Source organism: Lates calcarifer, unplaced genomic scaffold (genome assembly GCF_001640805.2).
Source record: "Lates calcarifer isolate ASB-BC8 unplaced genomic scaffold, TLL_Latcal_v3 _unitig_4192_quiver_1166, whole genome shotgun sequence".
Taxonomy (NCBI): Eukaryota; Metazoa; Chordata; class Actinopteri; family Centropomidae; genus Lates; species Lates calcarifer.
The window spans coordinates 8,062-24,814 of record NW_026116763.1 but is presented as its reverse complement, the minus strand read 5'-3'; the positions used below and the strand labels follow the sequence as shown (position 1 = coordinate 24,814).

At 41.0% G+C, this 16,753-nt stretch overlaps 2 protein-coding genes across 2 annotated transcripts; one reads left to right on the top strand and one right to left on the bottom strand.

Moving 5' to 3' along the window:
- Nucleotides 1-6,897: 6,897 nt before the first annotated feature.
- LOC108897010 (nucleoside diphosphate kinase 6) lies at nt 6,898-10,347 on the top strand. Its single transcript, XM_018696373.2, has 6 exons — nt 6,898-7,139; nt 7,323-7,418; nt 8,302-8,404; nt 8,620-8,659; nt 9,392-9,552; nt 9,975-10,347. Exons 2-6 carry the CDS (start codon nt 7,326-7,328, stop codon nt 10,124-10,126), a joined length of 549 nt encoding a protein of 182 aa, XP_018551889.1. The 5' UTR covers nt 6,898-7,139; nt 7,323-7,325; the 3' UTR covers nt 10,127-10,347.
- A 27-nt stretch (nt 10,348-10,374) lies between these two features.
- Nucleotides 10,375-15,548, bottom strand: LOC108897011 (brain and acute leukemia cytoplasmic protein). The gene is made up of 5 exons (XM_018696374.2): nt 15,294-15,548; nt 14,594-14,799; nt 13,750-13,972; nt 11,505-11,704; nt 10,375-11,326 (listed from the first exon to the last, which is right to left on the bottom strand). The coding sequence occupies exons 3-5, from the start codon at nt 13,928-13,930 to the stop codon at nt 11,162-11,164; spliced, it is 546 nt and encodes a 181-aa protein (XP_018551890.1). The 5' UTR covers nt 13,931-13,972; nt 14,594-14,799; nt 15,294-15,548; the 3' UTR covers nt 10,375-11,161.
- Between the last annotated feature and the right edge of the window lie 1,205 nt (nt 15,549-16,753).

The following is a 16,753-nucleotide window of genomic DNA, read 5'->3' as shown; positions in this document are numbered from 1 at the left end:
TGCAATCAAACCATCCTCCTCCGTATCTGGCCCGCGGATTGTGCCCACAACAGGCCTTGCAGACCGGCCTTTTTCTATCCGCGCCAGGAGCGGCCCCCCTCCAAAGCGGCCTCCCACCTGTTGGTGTCCTTTAGAAGCCCGGGCCTCTCCTGCGCCTCCTGTCCGGCCCAATCAGGGCCTGACAGGGGGGAGCCAGCCTGTGAAATCACACCTCTCAGCTGTTCACACTGGGCTCGAGACACCCTACACCCCTGCCGTTCCTCTGTTCAGCCCCCACCCCCCCCACCCCTCCACCACCACCACCACCACCACCCCACCCTGCCTCTATTTTACACCGAATGTCAATGGCTTCTTTTTGGAGAAAAAAAAGGGGGAGAAAAGAGAGGGATGCAGAGAAACAAGGAAGCAACTGCATGATGGGCGTGTTTTTATTGGGTTTTGGGGGTTTACAGTCACAGCAGCAGCTACAGCCAGCCATGAGTCACAGCTGAAGCCAAGGTTGAGTTTCATCCCAGTTTTGGTTTCTAGGCTTCACTTTAGTGTCATTGTATCGTTTACAGTATAGGAAAAAGTGACGCTTGCTGTTGTCAGGAGCATTTGGTCGCCTCTGAAAGCCATTTTTGAGCCAGTTTCATGTGATGCGGTGACAATTATTGATGTGGGGCGGCCACAGGAGAAATCAATCCACTCCACACTTGTCCAAATGTGGTAAATGCTTTGATAAATTGAAATGTAAAGGGGGGGGGGGGGGCACTAAATTCTCCAGTGGCCACAAGGTGATCAGTTTGCCGCCATGACACTTATAAAACAGCAGTGTAACAGTGTACAACTTTGGTTGAGAGGGGAAAACCTATCAACTAAAAGAGTCAGCAAACAAATCAAGTGTTACAAGTTCTCATTTCTCTTTTAGCCATCATCAATTATCCAGTAAAAATATGACTTTTTTTTTCACTGTACTGGCTGTTGATGGCTTCTAAGTGATCATATAGAACCTGTAGATCCATATTTGAAGCATCTATGTGACCATGCAGTGATCACCAATACTGGTAGAGGCAAATGGGCCAATCTCAGGGGTTCATTTTCCTCTGCAGCAAGCACAAGCCGCTCCACTAAGGTCAACACCTGTGTTCTAAAATCAGCTCCGGGGTTGGGTGTGATAGGAACCCGGGCCTCATTCACAGAAAGCTCGAGCTCAGAGAGAGAGGGGGGCTTACACTGAAACCCAACGCTCTCGCTATTTTCGAGGCACTCGCCGTCCACAAATAGCAACCCCATCGCATCTTTGTAGCTCCCGTTTTTTTCTGATTCTTTTTTTTTTCTTTTTTCCCTCCCTCCCTCCCCTCCGCCACAGGATGTTGTCTAAATTTGACAGTTGTTCGATATTTCCCATGGCCCAGAGCCAGGGAAGTATCACAAATGCAACATTTCCACTAATGTCAGCTATGCGCCAAGGCCTTGCCAGATATATCTGGGCGCTAGGAATATCGGATGACTTTTGTTGTCGAGCGGATTCTTGGTCGCCCGCACCGGACACAATGGTTAAGACACAAATCATAATCCCGCTGTTCCTTTTTAATAGGACAGCTGATCACTGTCACACACTGGCTCCGCTGGCCGAGAGCTTTGCCAGCACGCAGATCAGCCAAAAGAGCCTCATCTAATCATCTGTTTCTCTTTCATCATGTGTCACGCATCATGCAAAAGATCTCATCTTACTCTGTGATTTTTTTCCATCTGTCAACCCCTCTTCTGTTTTATTTATTTGAGCTCCAATCATCAGTCTGATTGTTTACAGATTTAAAATATAATGTCCCCCCTTTAAAATGCTTATCCACTGCGTGAGTGTTAGCTCGGCATAGGATTTCGCCTTCACAAATCCACCAAGTCATTTTTAAGATCAATTAAGCCAAAATGTGAGGATGACAGCACAGGAGCTCAGCAGTAAGGCCGCATGCTATCCACAAACTGGGTCAACGAGGTTATTTTTAACCCGTGTTCACATACCGGGGCCCCCGTTTTACTAATCACTTTGTTCCCCTCTCTGTCATACCCATCTGCCCCCATTGCCAATGTCCCGCTGCTTCTGGGGAGGTCACAACACACTTCTCTTGGCAGGAGGAAATAATTTCCCTCCTGGGGGGGGGGGCACAGGTAGGACTCAGTGAGACGACTAACCCCAGCGCAGTTTCTTCAACAGAGGATAGCATGGATTTCGATTGGTATAAATAAACCGGCAGCTGACACCAGATCAGGTCCTGCGCACGCACAGGAAGGGACAACCTTGCAGATTAACCCCCTTTACTTTAGAGGAAACTCCCTGCAGGAGGTGGAGAGTTAATCTTACAAATCACTTAAAATGTGGTGTATTTTCATATTTTACTGTCATAAAGATGTATTATTACGAACACAAACACTACACAAAGTAGGTTTTAAAACTCAACAAAAAGTGTGTCGGATAAAGTCAAAACAAACCAAAGAGATGAGCAAAAACAGAATGAAATGACAATATGATGAAAATAAAAGCTGGGAATGGTTAATGATACCTCAGTAACAAACCAAGAAGTAAAAGTGAGCTGCTTGATCCTGACAAAGACACAACAGATCTTTATAGCATGTTGCTGACTCATTGCGTGGCCTGACATTAATGCCACTCTTCTTCTGTCCTTCCCTGGGCACACCAGTTGCCAGGGCTGAGGTTGACACAGCTGTTGCAGGGGAGCCCGGTCCCGTGTGGTGAGGCAATGGACTGGAAAGGTCAAAGGTCAGAAGCATTTAGGCTAAAAGAGAGAACAGGTGACAAAGAGGTGAAGGCGACTTTGCTCCCGTGATTCACTGAAGGGACAGGAGGATTTAGACAGATGCTTTGAGCTCAGTAGATTCAGGAAAGAGGAACTGCAGCAGCTACAGATTTTAATGATAAAGAGAAGATCCTACAGAGAAGAAACAGTGAAGAGTTTCAGGTGGTTAGTTACAACCTAACAAATCATTTCTGTGTTTTTCTCATCAAGAGACAATGTGAAAACTGATCTCAAAACAAAAGTAAAGCACCCATTCTGTCATGCCACAGTGGAGGGCTCCATAGTTAAACAAAAGGTGGTCACTTTTGATTACATTATGTTTCATCTCTGGTTATGTCGCACCCGAATTAGGCTCTGATCTGCTACTGAGGCCCCAAAAGGTGTTAAAACAGGAAACACATCTCTGTCTTTTCTCACCAATCAAACAATTAAGACATAAAAGGGTTCTGGGTGTTACACCAGGGGGTCTGCGTGCCCCTAAATGGCCCTGTTGTAAGGGTCAGGCAGCCCCAAAGTGACCGAAAGACAGGTGAGCTGCAATGTGGTGGATCAGTGTATATTCCTCTACATATGTTGTGGTTGTTGCTGTGGAAGCCCCACTGTGAGAGGCTGTTTCAAATGTCATAATACATCATGTTTATTTACATGGCTCTTGACTGCAGAAACATTTTCAAAGGACGTCTGCCTGTATTTACAGTTGTAGCATAATTTTAATGTGCAGTACAGAGTAAGAGCATTTCATTTAAAAGACTAGAGGTTGGTTCATAAAATCAATATGAACCAGAAACGTAATAGTTATACTAGTAATAATAGTTAGTTACATACAGCTATACAGAGCATACAGAAACCTGGCTATCAAAATAACAAAACCTGCACATCAGTAGTGGAGTATAATGTGGGTATTTCAATATGAATGTGCTTACAAGCAGTAAGAAAAAAGCTAGTGATTCATTACTGTTGTTTGACTGTTTGAATGGTGTGGTCTGGGAAGTTTCTTGGAAAGAACAATGTAACTTAATCAGCAAAATATACTTATAGAATAAAAAGTAAAAGTGTTTATTGTACAGGGTTGTTGTATTACACATTATATTAAAGGGTTATTATTACTGGTGAGTAATGATACATTAAGATTTTATACGCTGATTATGTGTTTTTGTTGGAAACGTCTGAGAAATAGCTAGTGACAGTAGCTGAAAACTAAATGTAGTGAGGTGAAAAAGACATCATTTGTAGATATATAAAGTAACATAAAACAGTACTCGAGTAAATGTGCACTTAGTTACATTCCATCTCTGGTTGAGTTTATGAGCAGCTGTTTCTTTGCAGAGAGATGCTTCATTTAAACCCAAGTAAATATTCATTAATAATGAATGCTTTATTTGAAACTTGCCTGCAGACAAATTTCACATCTTTGCTTGTTCAGTTGACTTGATGTGCCCCGACTAAAAGATTGGCAATTCAGACTAAGTGAACAATTTTTTCCCTACAATGTTAAGTTACTCAGTCCTTTCTAGGAACCTTGCTGTGAATTTACAGGACCCATAAAATAAAGCCTTGTATACAATACTACATTTACTCATGTATCAAGTACATACAGTGGTACATGGTGATGCATCAAAAAGCACACAGACTTTATATCATATATTACCAACATACAGTACATATTTCTGATACAGCTCTATAGGACAAACCCCAGTTTTATCTGCCATCACATTAAAATCTTTTCCCCAGTGCGATGTGGAACGTGTTCTCACATGGTCCTTTACTGTGGCTCCTGGTGGAAGAATGAATGCAGAGCAGCCTATGGACACTCAAGAGCCTGTGGGGGTCGTCAGTCAGCTGCCCCGACTCCCACCAAAAGGGAGTGACAACTGCAGGGAGAGAGCCAGCAGCAACAGCAGCAGCGGTCGGCAGCAGCGGTGACACCGAGATAAAACAGAGATAGGGTTTATGGTGGGCAGAGAGTGAACGAGGGAGGGAGGGGATCAGCTGAATCAGCCGCCCAGCTGAGGATGTTTAAAGCAGGAGTCAGCGGTGATCAACGGCGATCTCTGTCCTGTCCAACTTGTCTGCTGGACCCTTCTAAAACCTCTTTTCAGGACACATGTCTGTTTGATTTGTAAACTAAAACCATTTGGCTGGTAACTGTTTCCTCAGGAGGTGGAAATCTTATTGCACTAAATGTTCCAAGGAGAAATCGTAGAGGTCATGGAATTTGATGTCACCCTTGGGCCAGTTGTTAGACACTCAAGTCCGTGCTTTCCACTATGACAGTTTTTCCAGCCTCATGTCAAACAGCTTTTGCTGGGATTTGGGGAAGAGTTAAATTATTTTTGATTCAGATTTTACTGACTTGATACCACAATTACCCTATTTACAAACAACTTTCCTAACTAAGGTCCAACCAAGGGAATTTGTTACACATCATCCTGAATCTTCCCCTCCTCATTTCCTGTCATTAAGGCAAAAAAAAACCCCCAAAAAACCGCATCCCTGTCTCTGACCTTATTTTGCTCATAATACTCTACAATAATGCTGTGTCAATGAGTCAGACTAATCTGGAAGGTGAAACACAGCGCTAACTGGCATTTAAACTAACACGACTAGACGCCTGTGTTATTGTGATTAGGCTTGATTACTGTATATCTTGTCATCTGTTGTTCTTGTTTTTGTCTCCTTCTCTCTATCGCGTGTCCTCAGCCAACTGTGTGGGCTCAGAGAAGACAATGTGCTGCTGTGTGAAGCAGTCAGTGAGTAACTGCAGTCACCATCTTTACCACTGCCATTTGTCGACCTGTCAATCATGTTGTGTATAACTGACAGAGGTATAGACATTGGTACAAGGTATAACTATAACAAAATGAAAGCTGCAGTAATGATAAAGAACATTTAGTTTACATAGAGCATAGGTTTTTATGCTATATTCTCAAAAACGTGTCCAGTTCAACCCCACACCCACCCAACACCTCCTCTCGTCCTCTCCATCCCCCTCATGGGAGGTAACAGCTGTGGTGTCACCCCGAGTCACATGACATGGGCAGGTGGGAGAAACCTATGTGGGACATCCATCCCCCCTTTCTTCCCTCCTATTCTCTCTCTCTCTGAATGTCAAACCTCACACAATATGGGCATGGATACACACACACACATACACACACACATGCACAATCTCATCTTTTCAAGGGTGTGGCCATTTTGCATTGCTGGAATGTGCTCCGTGTTTGTAACTCATACTGTATCTCTGATCTCCCACATTGATGAAATTCCACAGACAAAAATCTCTCCCACTCCAGTCCCTGCTTGTAGCTGCCATGTTGCTGACTCTCCCCAGAGACTGTCAGCTACTAGAAAGAGCATCTACTCATGCGTGGCCCTCGTGACCTTACAGCTCTGTGGCTCTGATGCTCTGAGAAAGTTCACCGCAACTCATATACAGTATTTAATAATGATGATAAAGGCCCATTAACTTCATACATATTTTGGCACTGCAGTATCACAGCTGCTAAAAAATGCGACAGAAAGGCAGAATTTGACTTGCAGATATGTATTTGAGGTTGATTAAAACATGCCAAGCCATGGTAATTCTCCACAAGAAATTACCATGGTCACCACCAAAACTGAGCATAGCTTACAAATTCACAGACATACAGTAAGCAGCTAGACAGGAAAAACTAAGAGGTTGAATCAGTTGAAATAACTGACTTACTTCAGTGTACTTTAGTAGAGGCATGTCTCTACGTAGGAGATGACTTTTAAATTTACTTTTCATTATGACAAACCTTACTTGGACATTATATTACTGTAAAAAAAAAACTACTGATCAAGAAAGTTCTGTTTTTTAATATATGTACACACAAAAAGTGACTTGACAAAGCAGTGTCAGGTTACTGCAGTGAGCACTTTTATTGAGCTGTAGGACTGAAATTCTTACATGGGAGTTACATATCCACCTCACCACAGTAAGGTTATTCAAATTTAGTTAATTAATCTTTAGTAATAGTTACAGTGTTTGACGTTACTGTCAAACACTACTACTGTTTTATTTGGTGTCTCTCAGTAGGAACACAATGTGCTGGCTCAGTTTCTGGGGACAGTATTTTCTAACGGACTGCCCGGTGCGAGGCGTCATTCAGCTAATAATCACGATTTAACGTTAAATTCACTTCAGTGTCACTGTAGTCTTTTCCTTACATGTAGCGAATTAAAATGACTTGTTCCCACAGACGCGAACTGGCGACTTAATATTAAAATCAGAAGTTTCCCTTTATTTTCTGCAGTATGGCGACGACGGCGCTTTTCACTGCGCACTGACCATTATTTTGGAAAACAGACTTATAACAGGTTGGTATCTGTAATTAATTCAACACAGACTCATAGTAAATATTCATGAGCTTGAACAGTGTTGAACACGTGAACTTCATTTAACGCTAAGTCGATGTAGTAATAGGACGAACATTTAAAGCTGCGCATGAACGGTTAGCTACATGTCTCCCGTTTACAGTGTGATATCTGTTCTTTCTGCAGACAATGTTACTAACAGCTGGTCGCCTCTCCAAAGTGCTGCAGCTCACCCTGGCGGTCATCAAACCAGACGCTGTGGCTCATCCTCTGATGTTAGAGGTCAGCTCATATCACATTCACACTGTAACCTCTGTCAGGTGCACTGCATTAGAGGGTTCATCTTTTACTTTAAAGGACTATTGCTGCCTGTGAGTCTTTGACAGTGAGCATTGCTGTCAGATAAAGACCTCTGTGTGCTGTGTGCTGCACTATAGGGTGACATTATCTTCCCTCTTCTCATAGTCTTTCCATAATATATGGACACAAAAACTACCAACAGTCAACTAAACATATTACCCACAATGTACAATTATTTGAATGCAAAATTTTACATAGTTTATGTCAGTTCCACAATTTGACCTTACATGCTGAAATACAGAGTGAATAATATTTGAGGTTCTGAGCACCTTATTTAGAAATGTTGTAAGATTTAGACTGTGGAATAAATGAAACTTTTGATTGATAAACCAAGCATCATTCATTCAAGAAAATAATCTCAGGAAGTGGCCTGTTCCATGACGCCACCTAGCCTGCTCTGCTCTTCTTGTTATTTAATTCAAACAGTAACTAAGCTTCATTTGCTGGCTTGATAGATTCAGGAGCCCTGAGGCCTCAAAGTCATGAAAGCTGTGTCAGTCATAAAATATTCCATTAGCGAAAGGTCTAATTTCAAAGCCTCTTAAAGTGGACCTGTTTTCTTCTTAATAAAAAGCAGAACAGTGACCTTTTGTATGCACTCATAAGTATTATCCCTCTGGTAAGTGTAGCAGATGGTGTAATAATATTAAAATGCTGCCCCTTTTCCTTATAGTTTTGTAGAAGAGCTCTGCACACAGTGCCGTGCATGTAATCATGAGCCAAACATATTTAAATATACAGTTGTGTATTCAGTATCAGCAGCTACCATGTGGCACAACAAGGTAAAAGTTTTTTTCCCTCTCAGGCTCTTCACCAGAGGATCCTGGACAACAACTTTGTCATTGTCAGATGCAAAGATCTCGTGTGGAGGAGGCAAGACTCGGAGAGGTTTTACGCCGAACATTCAGGTGGGAATAGGACTGATTTCTGCAGTAAATAGTAGTATTAAAATGAACACAGCTTTGATTTGATTGTGCCATAGAGATTACATCTGAATAAACAAATGAGTCAGCAACCCGTTTTAGCAGGAATGTGTAGGTTAGAACGAGTGATTCATCCATCACTGTACTGCTACAGCAGCCACACTGAGCCATTGTAGTTACCCACTTATTTTGCGTCTTAGGTCGATTCTTCTTTCAAAGACTTGTTGAATTCATGTCAAGGTAAGCCTCACCTCACACAAAGATATAAATGTACAAATCCTAAATCATTACAGTAATTGCATGTGTAAAACCACTGTTGCTTTATATGCCTTTGGATAAATGTGTTTTTTGTCTGATGTATTGGAAATGAAATGACGAGGAAATTTCCATACCACATAACCCCACTGGGCCGGTGCAGAAATAGCTCGCCTCGGTTGACGTTGCTCCCATTTCATGCTCAGCAAGTCACCAATAAATCATTTTCTGAAATTTCACAACAGGAGTTTCAATTATCAGAGGACTGCCGTGTTTAGCGCAACACCCCTGGAGCAATTGTCTCGAAAATTGCCACGCAGCCCGCTCACAATAGCTCCGCATGCGGCGAACACCCACTGGATCGCAAACGGTGCTTGTAATCACGCCGTCGTATTTGTCTTGTCACAGCAGAGAAATCAGTAGTTGCTACAGCAACCTTTCTGTGGGAGCTGGTAGTGTTACTGGAATCATAAGAAGCATCTTAAGCGTGTCAGCTCCAGTTGGTATTGTTTTGCTAAGACTGATAAACCAATATCTCCGCATCCAGGATGTGTATTTATGGCTGAGCTGTCTTCCCAGGAGGTTCTGAAGTGAACAGATTGGTTTTGTATGAAAACCCAATCAAAGCCTAGAAAGCATCCAAAGCTCTGTGTGTAACAGCCACACAGAGCACTGTGTGTTATGTGGCACTAACTGCTGTCAAATTCTTTGCCACAGTGGTCCAATGCGCGCGTACATTTTAGCCAGAGAGGACGCCATACGTCACTGGAGAGAACTGATGGGACCCACCAAAGTGTTCAGAGCCAGATACACCTCCCCTGCCTCCATCAGGGCCCAGTTTGGACTCACAGACACACGGAACACAACTCACGGCTCAGGTGGGAAACATGTAGATCGTCACACATTTCAATATGCACGACTCCTGTGTGTACATTTAAACTTAATCCTGCATTGGAAAATACTTGAATGATGGATTTTTTTTCAACAACAGTGTATTGTAAAATCTATCTTATATTTGCATAAAGTAAAAAAATGATCCTTCAGTTACATTTTATCAGTAGGAGACTGTTGACTGTTTTAAAGCTTCATGGACTGAAACTACACCAATGCAAGTTCTCAAAGGTCTTATTATTCAACAATACGTCCGATGCAACTTATCATTGAAGTCTTAGGGTCAAAGCTAGATGTTTGCTCATATGTAACCCTGTACTTCCAATAACCATTTTCAGCCTTTTTATTTTCAGTGCACTGAGGAGTTAGTAGATTTTCAAACTCATCTTTCTTTTCATCACTTCTCTAGATTCTGTTGAGTCAGCACAAAGAGAAATCAGTTTCTTCTTCCCAGACTTCTGTGTGGAGGAGTGGATGGAGAAAGACGAGCCACTGTTCAGATCCGGACAGATACATTTTGATCATCAAAAACAGATCCACACGCTTTCGGCGCAAAGCTGACCCCAGAGCTGCTGTTACAGTCACCGATCAGGTCAAAGACAAAAGCAGAAAGACTCTGCCGTTGAGTATCCATCGCTCATAGAAAAATGCAAGCCACCAGAGGTGATGCCACATGCTGTATGTGATACTGTCATTGTGCATGTTAATTGTTCAACTCAATTCCCCCAAGTGCCAATATGTTCATCCCACGTCTGTGTTATTAAAAGTGATTTTCCCTCCAAGCCATGTGCAGTAATTTAAAATAAAGGACTGTTTTTGTTGATTTATTGTCATTAGAAAACACAGATGACTAGATAAGAAAATCAGACACTGTATTGTACAAAACAACACCATGTAGTAAGACCAGTTTTCACATCATCATCATCATAAACTCTATACCCTCCAGGCTTCACTGTAAATAGTGCAGTCATCACAGTCAATTTCAGTTTCCTGAGCCATACAGATTGTAGCACAGCAGCAACTACACATTGTGTATCAATGTCAAATAACAAAACTATAAAATATTTATGCTTTGTGAATATTTAATAATGTTAAATGATACTGTGATAATACTTCTACACATATTTTGAGAAATTTGAATGTGCCAAATTATGATTTCCTCTAAATTATTTTCAACACAAGCTGTCTGCTGAATTGTTCATTTATATTTGCTCTGTTACTGTTGGTACTGTAAAATGTCATGTTTTGTATTTTCTCTTACCAAACTACAGTTTTATATGTCATTGTGTTAAATGTATCAAAGTAAAGTTAAGCGTTGTGGTAACAGGCACCATAGAAATACATCTCACGGTATTCAATACAACACGGCCTAGTTAAACTTCTTTGTTTTTTTTGTTTTTTTTTAAGAAAATGAGAAAATGAGCCATATTTTTGATGAGTATCTAAATTTTAGAGTTCAGAGTCTCACGTATCCCTCTTGAGCTTCATCAGCCTTCAGATGCTTTTAAGTTTTCTCCACAAAAATAACGATTGCTTCATCTATTTCATTTCACAGTCAACGTTATTCTTTGGCTTCCTCCCGTTTATACCCTGCACTCAAGTGTTTTGTGTGGCCACCTGTTTCAGAGTTTCCACTGGTTTCATGACCTCGTAGGTGGTGAGGGACTTCTTCACCTTCCCGTTCTTGTCCACCTGATGGATGCTCTGTGTCACTGTGATGGTCACCTGCTTTGTTGACATACGATTGTCCTGCCATTTTGTCTGTTAATGGTGAAGGATGAACGATGGGACATAGTAAATATACATACTAAATTTGAGCTGTGTAGTGTGTTTTTTTTAATCCTTTTCTGTTTAATTGAACATTTGAAAATATGGCAGAAATGTTTGATGTTCCAAATTGACTTGGCAGAATTTAAAAAACACCCAGGGCGAGACTTACAATCTCTTCAGTGTGTAGAACACTTCGGCGCTGCACTGTGGTGCCAGTCGAAGGCAACACCTCCTCTCTGGGTGGAGAGGCCAGTATTGCAGGAGGGCTGCTGGGTTTCACATCATTCAGACTGGCTTCAGACACGGCCGAGCACACCTTCAGGTACGCCTGCGCAGGAGGAGGGAGGCCGTCCTCGAAGAAATCTGGAACTGTAACAAAACAGAACCTCAGACTCTAAAACAACTGGAGTCGTCTTGTTGATTGCAACCGATTTAACAAATCAAACGGACTGGACATGCAGCCTCAGTCCCAAAACACACACCTGCAGTCTTAGTATATATGTGTTATGTATTTCTGAATACTGCCAACAGTGCAGCTCCTGTTAAAATTTGCGAGTGGAGGATTTTCAAAGAAACACATGGACACGCTTGTTTAACAAGGCTCCATCCTCCATGGTGCTTGAGCTCAGATGCTTTTAAAACATACTTTCATATGTAAAGTAGCTGCAAACAAGGTAGGGATATTCAGACAGCATTCTAATTAACCCCACTCAGACAACAATAAAGCAAAACTGAACATCAGAAAAAACAAACGAAAAAAAGGTGCTGAAGACATAGCAATATAATAAAAAGAGTACAAAAACAGAAAGCAGATAAGAGGCAGCTTATGATATTTACCCATAATGATAATAATAATGTTGACAATATTAGAGGAACTGCTTCATTTGGGTGCTGAAACTCTGTCGTTTTCAGACAGAGAGTAAATAATAAAAATTAGAACAAAGAAATCTGACCTTAAAACACTTTTTCTTCATCTTCTGGGACAGCATAATAATAAATATAATATAATATATAAATATAATTATAAACCTTAAAATGCATTCTTTCAGCTTTTGGAGACAGTGGCATGTTTACATGTGTACTGTGCTTTTATTCATTACCATGGTTTGCTTCGAGTATTTTTCTTTCAAAAAAAAAAAAAGTGTATTCCACTCCCAGCAATACAAAAGATTATCACACCAATAATGATTTACAGGGTGTTCAAGTGGATAATGAAATAGTGAATCAGAGCGCATTGGTCACAAGTCAGAGCATACAGACAGCTTATAGGTGCATTACTACTGCCACTGAACTAACCTGACTGCAGTGAGAGGCAGCGAACTGCAGTGAAGTGTGTTCAGTTATGGAAAACACCTGAAGCATTATTTGATGTGCACATCAAGTGTGGGTTAAGTGTACTAGATGTTGGCATTTCACAGATGTAGATCACATATTGTAGATCTCCTCATGAAGGTTGTTTAAGTGAATTCTGCCTATGTACATGTATGTTACCATATTGCGGAAACACTACTTGATTTAATCTCTGTGGTTACCAGGTGCTGATTAATTTGGCCAATCCTGGATCTGTTTTATCTCCTCAGAGTGGTGCTTAACCAAATTTGTCTTCACAATTACATCAAGGCTCCTCTGCCTGCATTCGCTCGCAGCTGTATCTGTTGCCATGAGAGCCAAGTCCTGTTAGAGCACGCTGGCTTTTGATGTAACCTATTATGCCCATTTACTGATTCATCTCCTCCTGGCTTCAAAGAAAACACACCCCCAATGCAGCGGAAAAGACGAATTAGCACACAACCAACGAATTATAGTCAGATCTGTTCGTTTTTGAGCTGCACACAGAGGCACAAGTGACTAATGCACACTGGAGGAGGACAGGTTTCCACAGGAGATGTTTTATCTGCAACACATTTGCTGGAGCATGAGGGTCACCACAAGCATTTTGTCACATTCCTTTCAATTTTCCTTGAGAATAATGGTTTCCTTTTTGAATGGGCAACGATAAAACCTCTAGAGGTGTTTCATGTGAAAAGAGAAAGTGTGTTACACCTGCAGGATTTTTCCTACAGAGAAAAGCAGATAGACACGTAACATGTACTCTATAGGTGCCATCTTTCACTTTGATGTTCACAGTATGAAGCAAGGAGCCCTCATTGCTAATCTAATCAATCATTACTTACAGCAGTATCACTCTAGCCCGGTGTAACATATACATGAAAACCATATGTATTTTGACAATATAAGGCACCACTAGACAATGTCAGGATGCTTAGATGATAATTAAATACTCATTTATATAACACTTTAAGTTAATAACAGACATTAATGTATACAGCAGTTAAAATACTGCTTGCTCCTGTTGGGAGATCAATTAAATATTTTATTCACCCATCCACTTAGTCATGATTCATTCTTCTTACCAGGGCTGATAGTTTTCTCAGAAGTGAAGACGGCCTCAGAGTTCTCAGAGGGGATGCTCTGGATGGACGACAGGGGAATATCAGTGTCTGTGCTGGTCAGCCACGTCGACTCTGTCTCTTTAGTCCAACTCTCCAGGTAGCGAGGCTCCAGGGCGTCAGTCCTGCTCCCTCCACAGCCCATAGCTCTGCCTCGGGGGCTCCTTCACTTCCAAGCTGGACGGTTCTTCAGAGGAGAAAAAGATAAACAGATTTGCACTGGATTTCAGTTTATTCATTAAGAAAGAAAGAGGCATAATTAAAGTAAGCTCCTTTTAATCTTCAAATAAAATACACTGTGAAATAAAATAAATATATACATGTGCATAACTTTATTTACACTGCAGAAAACTCACACTAAGGAACAGGAGCCATCTTTTACAAGTGTGCTGAGTTAACATGGGAAAAAAGATAAATAATAAATAAATAAAATCAGCAAGCAAACAAAATTCAGCATGACAGTAATACATAAAAAGCTGCAATATGATTACCAGAAATTAAATAGTCCCCAATATAATAAAGAGTAAAAACAAAAGTATTAAGTACTTTTTCCTCTTTTTTTTATGATTGCAAATGATTAATTTAGAGATACCAAGAATGGATTGAGGGAAACTTGATTGTTGGGCTTTAGTAAACTGTGATTGGCTTTTTAAAAAACACTTTCTGATATTTTGTTGGCAAATAAGAAAAGAATCTGCAGATTAATCAATAATGAAAATGACAATTACTTGCAGCCTTCAACTAAACACTATAAACTGTTTAAATGTGAGTTTCTGACTCATATGAAATTAGCATGAACAATACTTACAGCACAGCACACAGCTGTGGGAAAAACCCAGTGTCCTCATATGACTGACGATTAAGTCTCTAATCAGCCGGTTGAGTGGAGTCAACTCAGTCACGTTTACATTTCTTCAGAGCATATGGAGGCCACCATCTTCTAGTACTGTCAGTCAGGTCAAGGGGGAGATCATATTACACAGGAGCCTGGTGATCATCAAAACATGTAGTCACCTGTGGAAGAAGAAGAGAGGGAGAGAGACTGTGGGAGTGAGGGAAAACCATTATGACAACCAGATCTATAGCCTAACCACGTTACAGCCACTGCTCACTGTGGGTGATTGAGCCTAGTTGAACCGGGCTGAGATGAGGTCTGAATTTTACTGATGTACTGTCCACAACCAGGCCTGCTATTGATCATATCGATCATTTACTTATTGAATTGTTTCTCCCAGGACAATTAAGGGAATCCAAATGGGCATCAGGCATACTAGCATATAGGGTAAAAGCGACGGTAAAAGCGCAGTAAACGCATATGGACCCGTCAAGCAACAGCAACAACAGCTCTCGCGCTACAGGCCGAAAGAATAACAACCACTGACAGCGGTAAATAAACAAAAACAAAAACGGGGTTGAGGTTGTTCTGTTACAAACGCGACCGACGCCGTTTAGCGCAACTAACGCACAGAAACCACACCGCACAGTCAAAGACGATGATAAATTCTTACTGATAATATGAATTCGCTGAGGGTTTTTTTTTTTTTGTCTCGTCCCGGTGCTCCCCCGTGCAGCCGTCTGCCAGACAGACCTGAAACATGCTGTCCGTAATGACACTCTGCGTCTGTCCGCACCGTCACTCATTCTTCACTGATTCATCCTCGTTTAACCAGAGCGACGGAGAGGACAGTAAATCCAGTTAAATCATCCAGCCTCCTCTTGTCATGAAGATGAGGATGGTATCTGTGTCTCTAAACTGAAGTAAAAAGAGATTACCTCAGCTGTTGCCAGGTAAATTTGGAATAATTATACTGGTCCTCTTATGACATATGTGGTTTCTGATTACTATGCAATAATGAAACTGCATTTTCACCTGTTAATATTTACAGATTGCCAGATAACATATATATATATATATATATAAAACAGTAATAAATACACAAAAATATTTAGGATACACAATTAAGAACTGGACTGGAGACTAGATTTGGGTAAAAATACAACAACTCTATGTACTTGGCATATGGAATATTTGCCCAGATTGTTTTGCTTTATATTTTAAGCTTGTAGTTGAGCTCTTGTCCGAGGTGACCTTCACAAAATAAGTTCACTGTCTCGCTCAAAAGTGCTTCAGCCAGATGTACTGTATGTAAGTGGCACAGCAATATTAGCCTTCTGGCCATTTGGCCTTAAAACACCAATAGGATGTTCACTACTCTGCCCACAAGGGGACAGTCACAGCCCGCTCCTGCAGGCCACTTCAAGAACCAGTAAAGGACAGTGATTCCCATATACTCTTCATTATACAGGGTTGATGTTGTGAATATTTAAATACGGGTGGTAGTTTGTTTGGTATACTTATAAATCCCAGCTACTGCACATTAATACATCTCAACATAATGCAAAAAAGTCCAGTAAGTGGAAAGAATTGTATTTATCCTCAGTGCAGGAGAGTCGGTGTGTCTATACATACAAACAAATGTGAATCCAGGCTTTTCAGTATGGAGTGTCACGAGTGTGTAGTCAAGATAAATGGTCAATTCAAAAACAGTTTATTAAATGCGCAAAAGGTGACAATGTGTAAAAAACAGTAAATGTTTAGTCATATGATCATGGTCCTAATATCTTAAACTGAAATCAAAACATATAGAAGCACAGGTCACTGGTGAATTTTTCTGATTCCATATACTCATATGAAAAATGTATTTAATTGCAATTAACTGTGCTCCAGTTTCCTTCATCACATCAGACAAAAGTGCAAAACAAAACTTTCAGTGACTCATTTTGTTTGTTTTTAATTACTATTTGTTTTGAATCATTAATTTGGAAAGCAGAATTTTGTGAAATGACAGCCCAATGTGGTTCTATGATCGCAATATAACGCCACTGAACTTCGCTAATTAACAGCGAATTATTTCCACAGCTTTATTAAAGGTAAGATGTGAGATACAGGACCAGTCATCAACAGACT

Bases quoted from the DNA above. Each gene is read 5' to 3' on its own strand.
- LOC108897011 (XM_018696374.2), bottom strand. From the start codon at position 13,930: ATGGGCTGTGGAGGGAGCAGGACTGACGCCCTGGAGCCTCGCTACCTG. The intron at 11,705-13,749 runs GTAAGAAGAATG...GTTTTGTTACAG, and splicing joins TGAGAAAACTATCAGCCCTG to TTCCAGATTTCTTCGAGGAC. The intron at 11,327-11,504 runs GTAAGTCTCGCC...CACCATTAACAG, and splicing joins TTCTACACACTGAAGAGATT to ACAAAATGGCAGGACAATCG.
- LOC108897010 (XM_018696373.2), top strand. From the start codon at position 7,326: ATGTTACTAACAGCTGGTCGCCTCTCCAAAGTGCTGCAGCTCACCCTG. The intron at 7,419-8,301 runs GTCAGCTCATAT...TTTCCCTCTCAG, and splicing joins CTCATCCTCTGATGTTAGAG to GCTCTTCACCAGAGGATCCT. The intron at 8,660-9,391 runs GTAAGCCTCACC...TCTTTGCCACAG, and splicing joins CTTGTTGAATTCATGTCAAG to TGGTCCAATGCGCGCGTACA.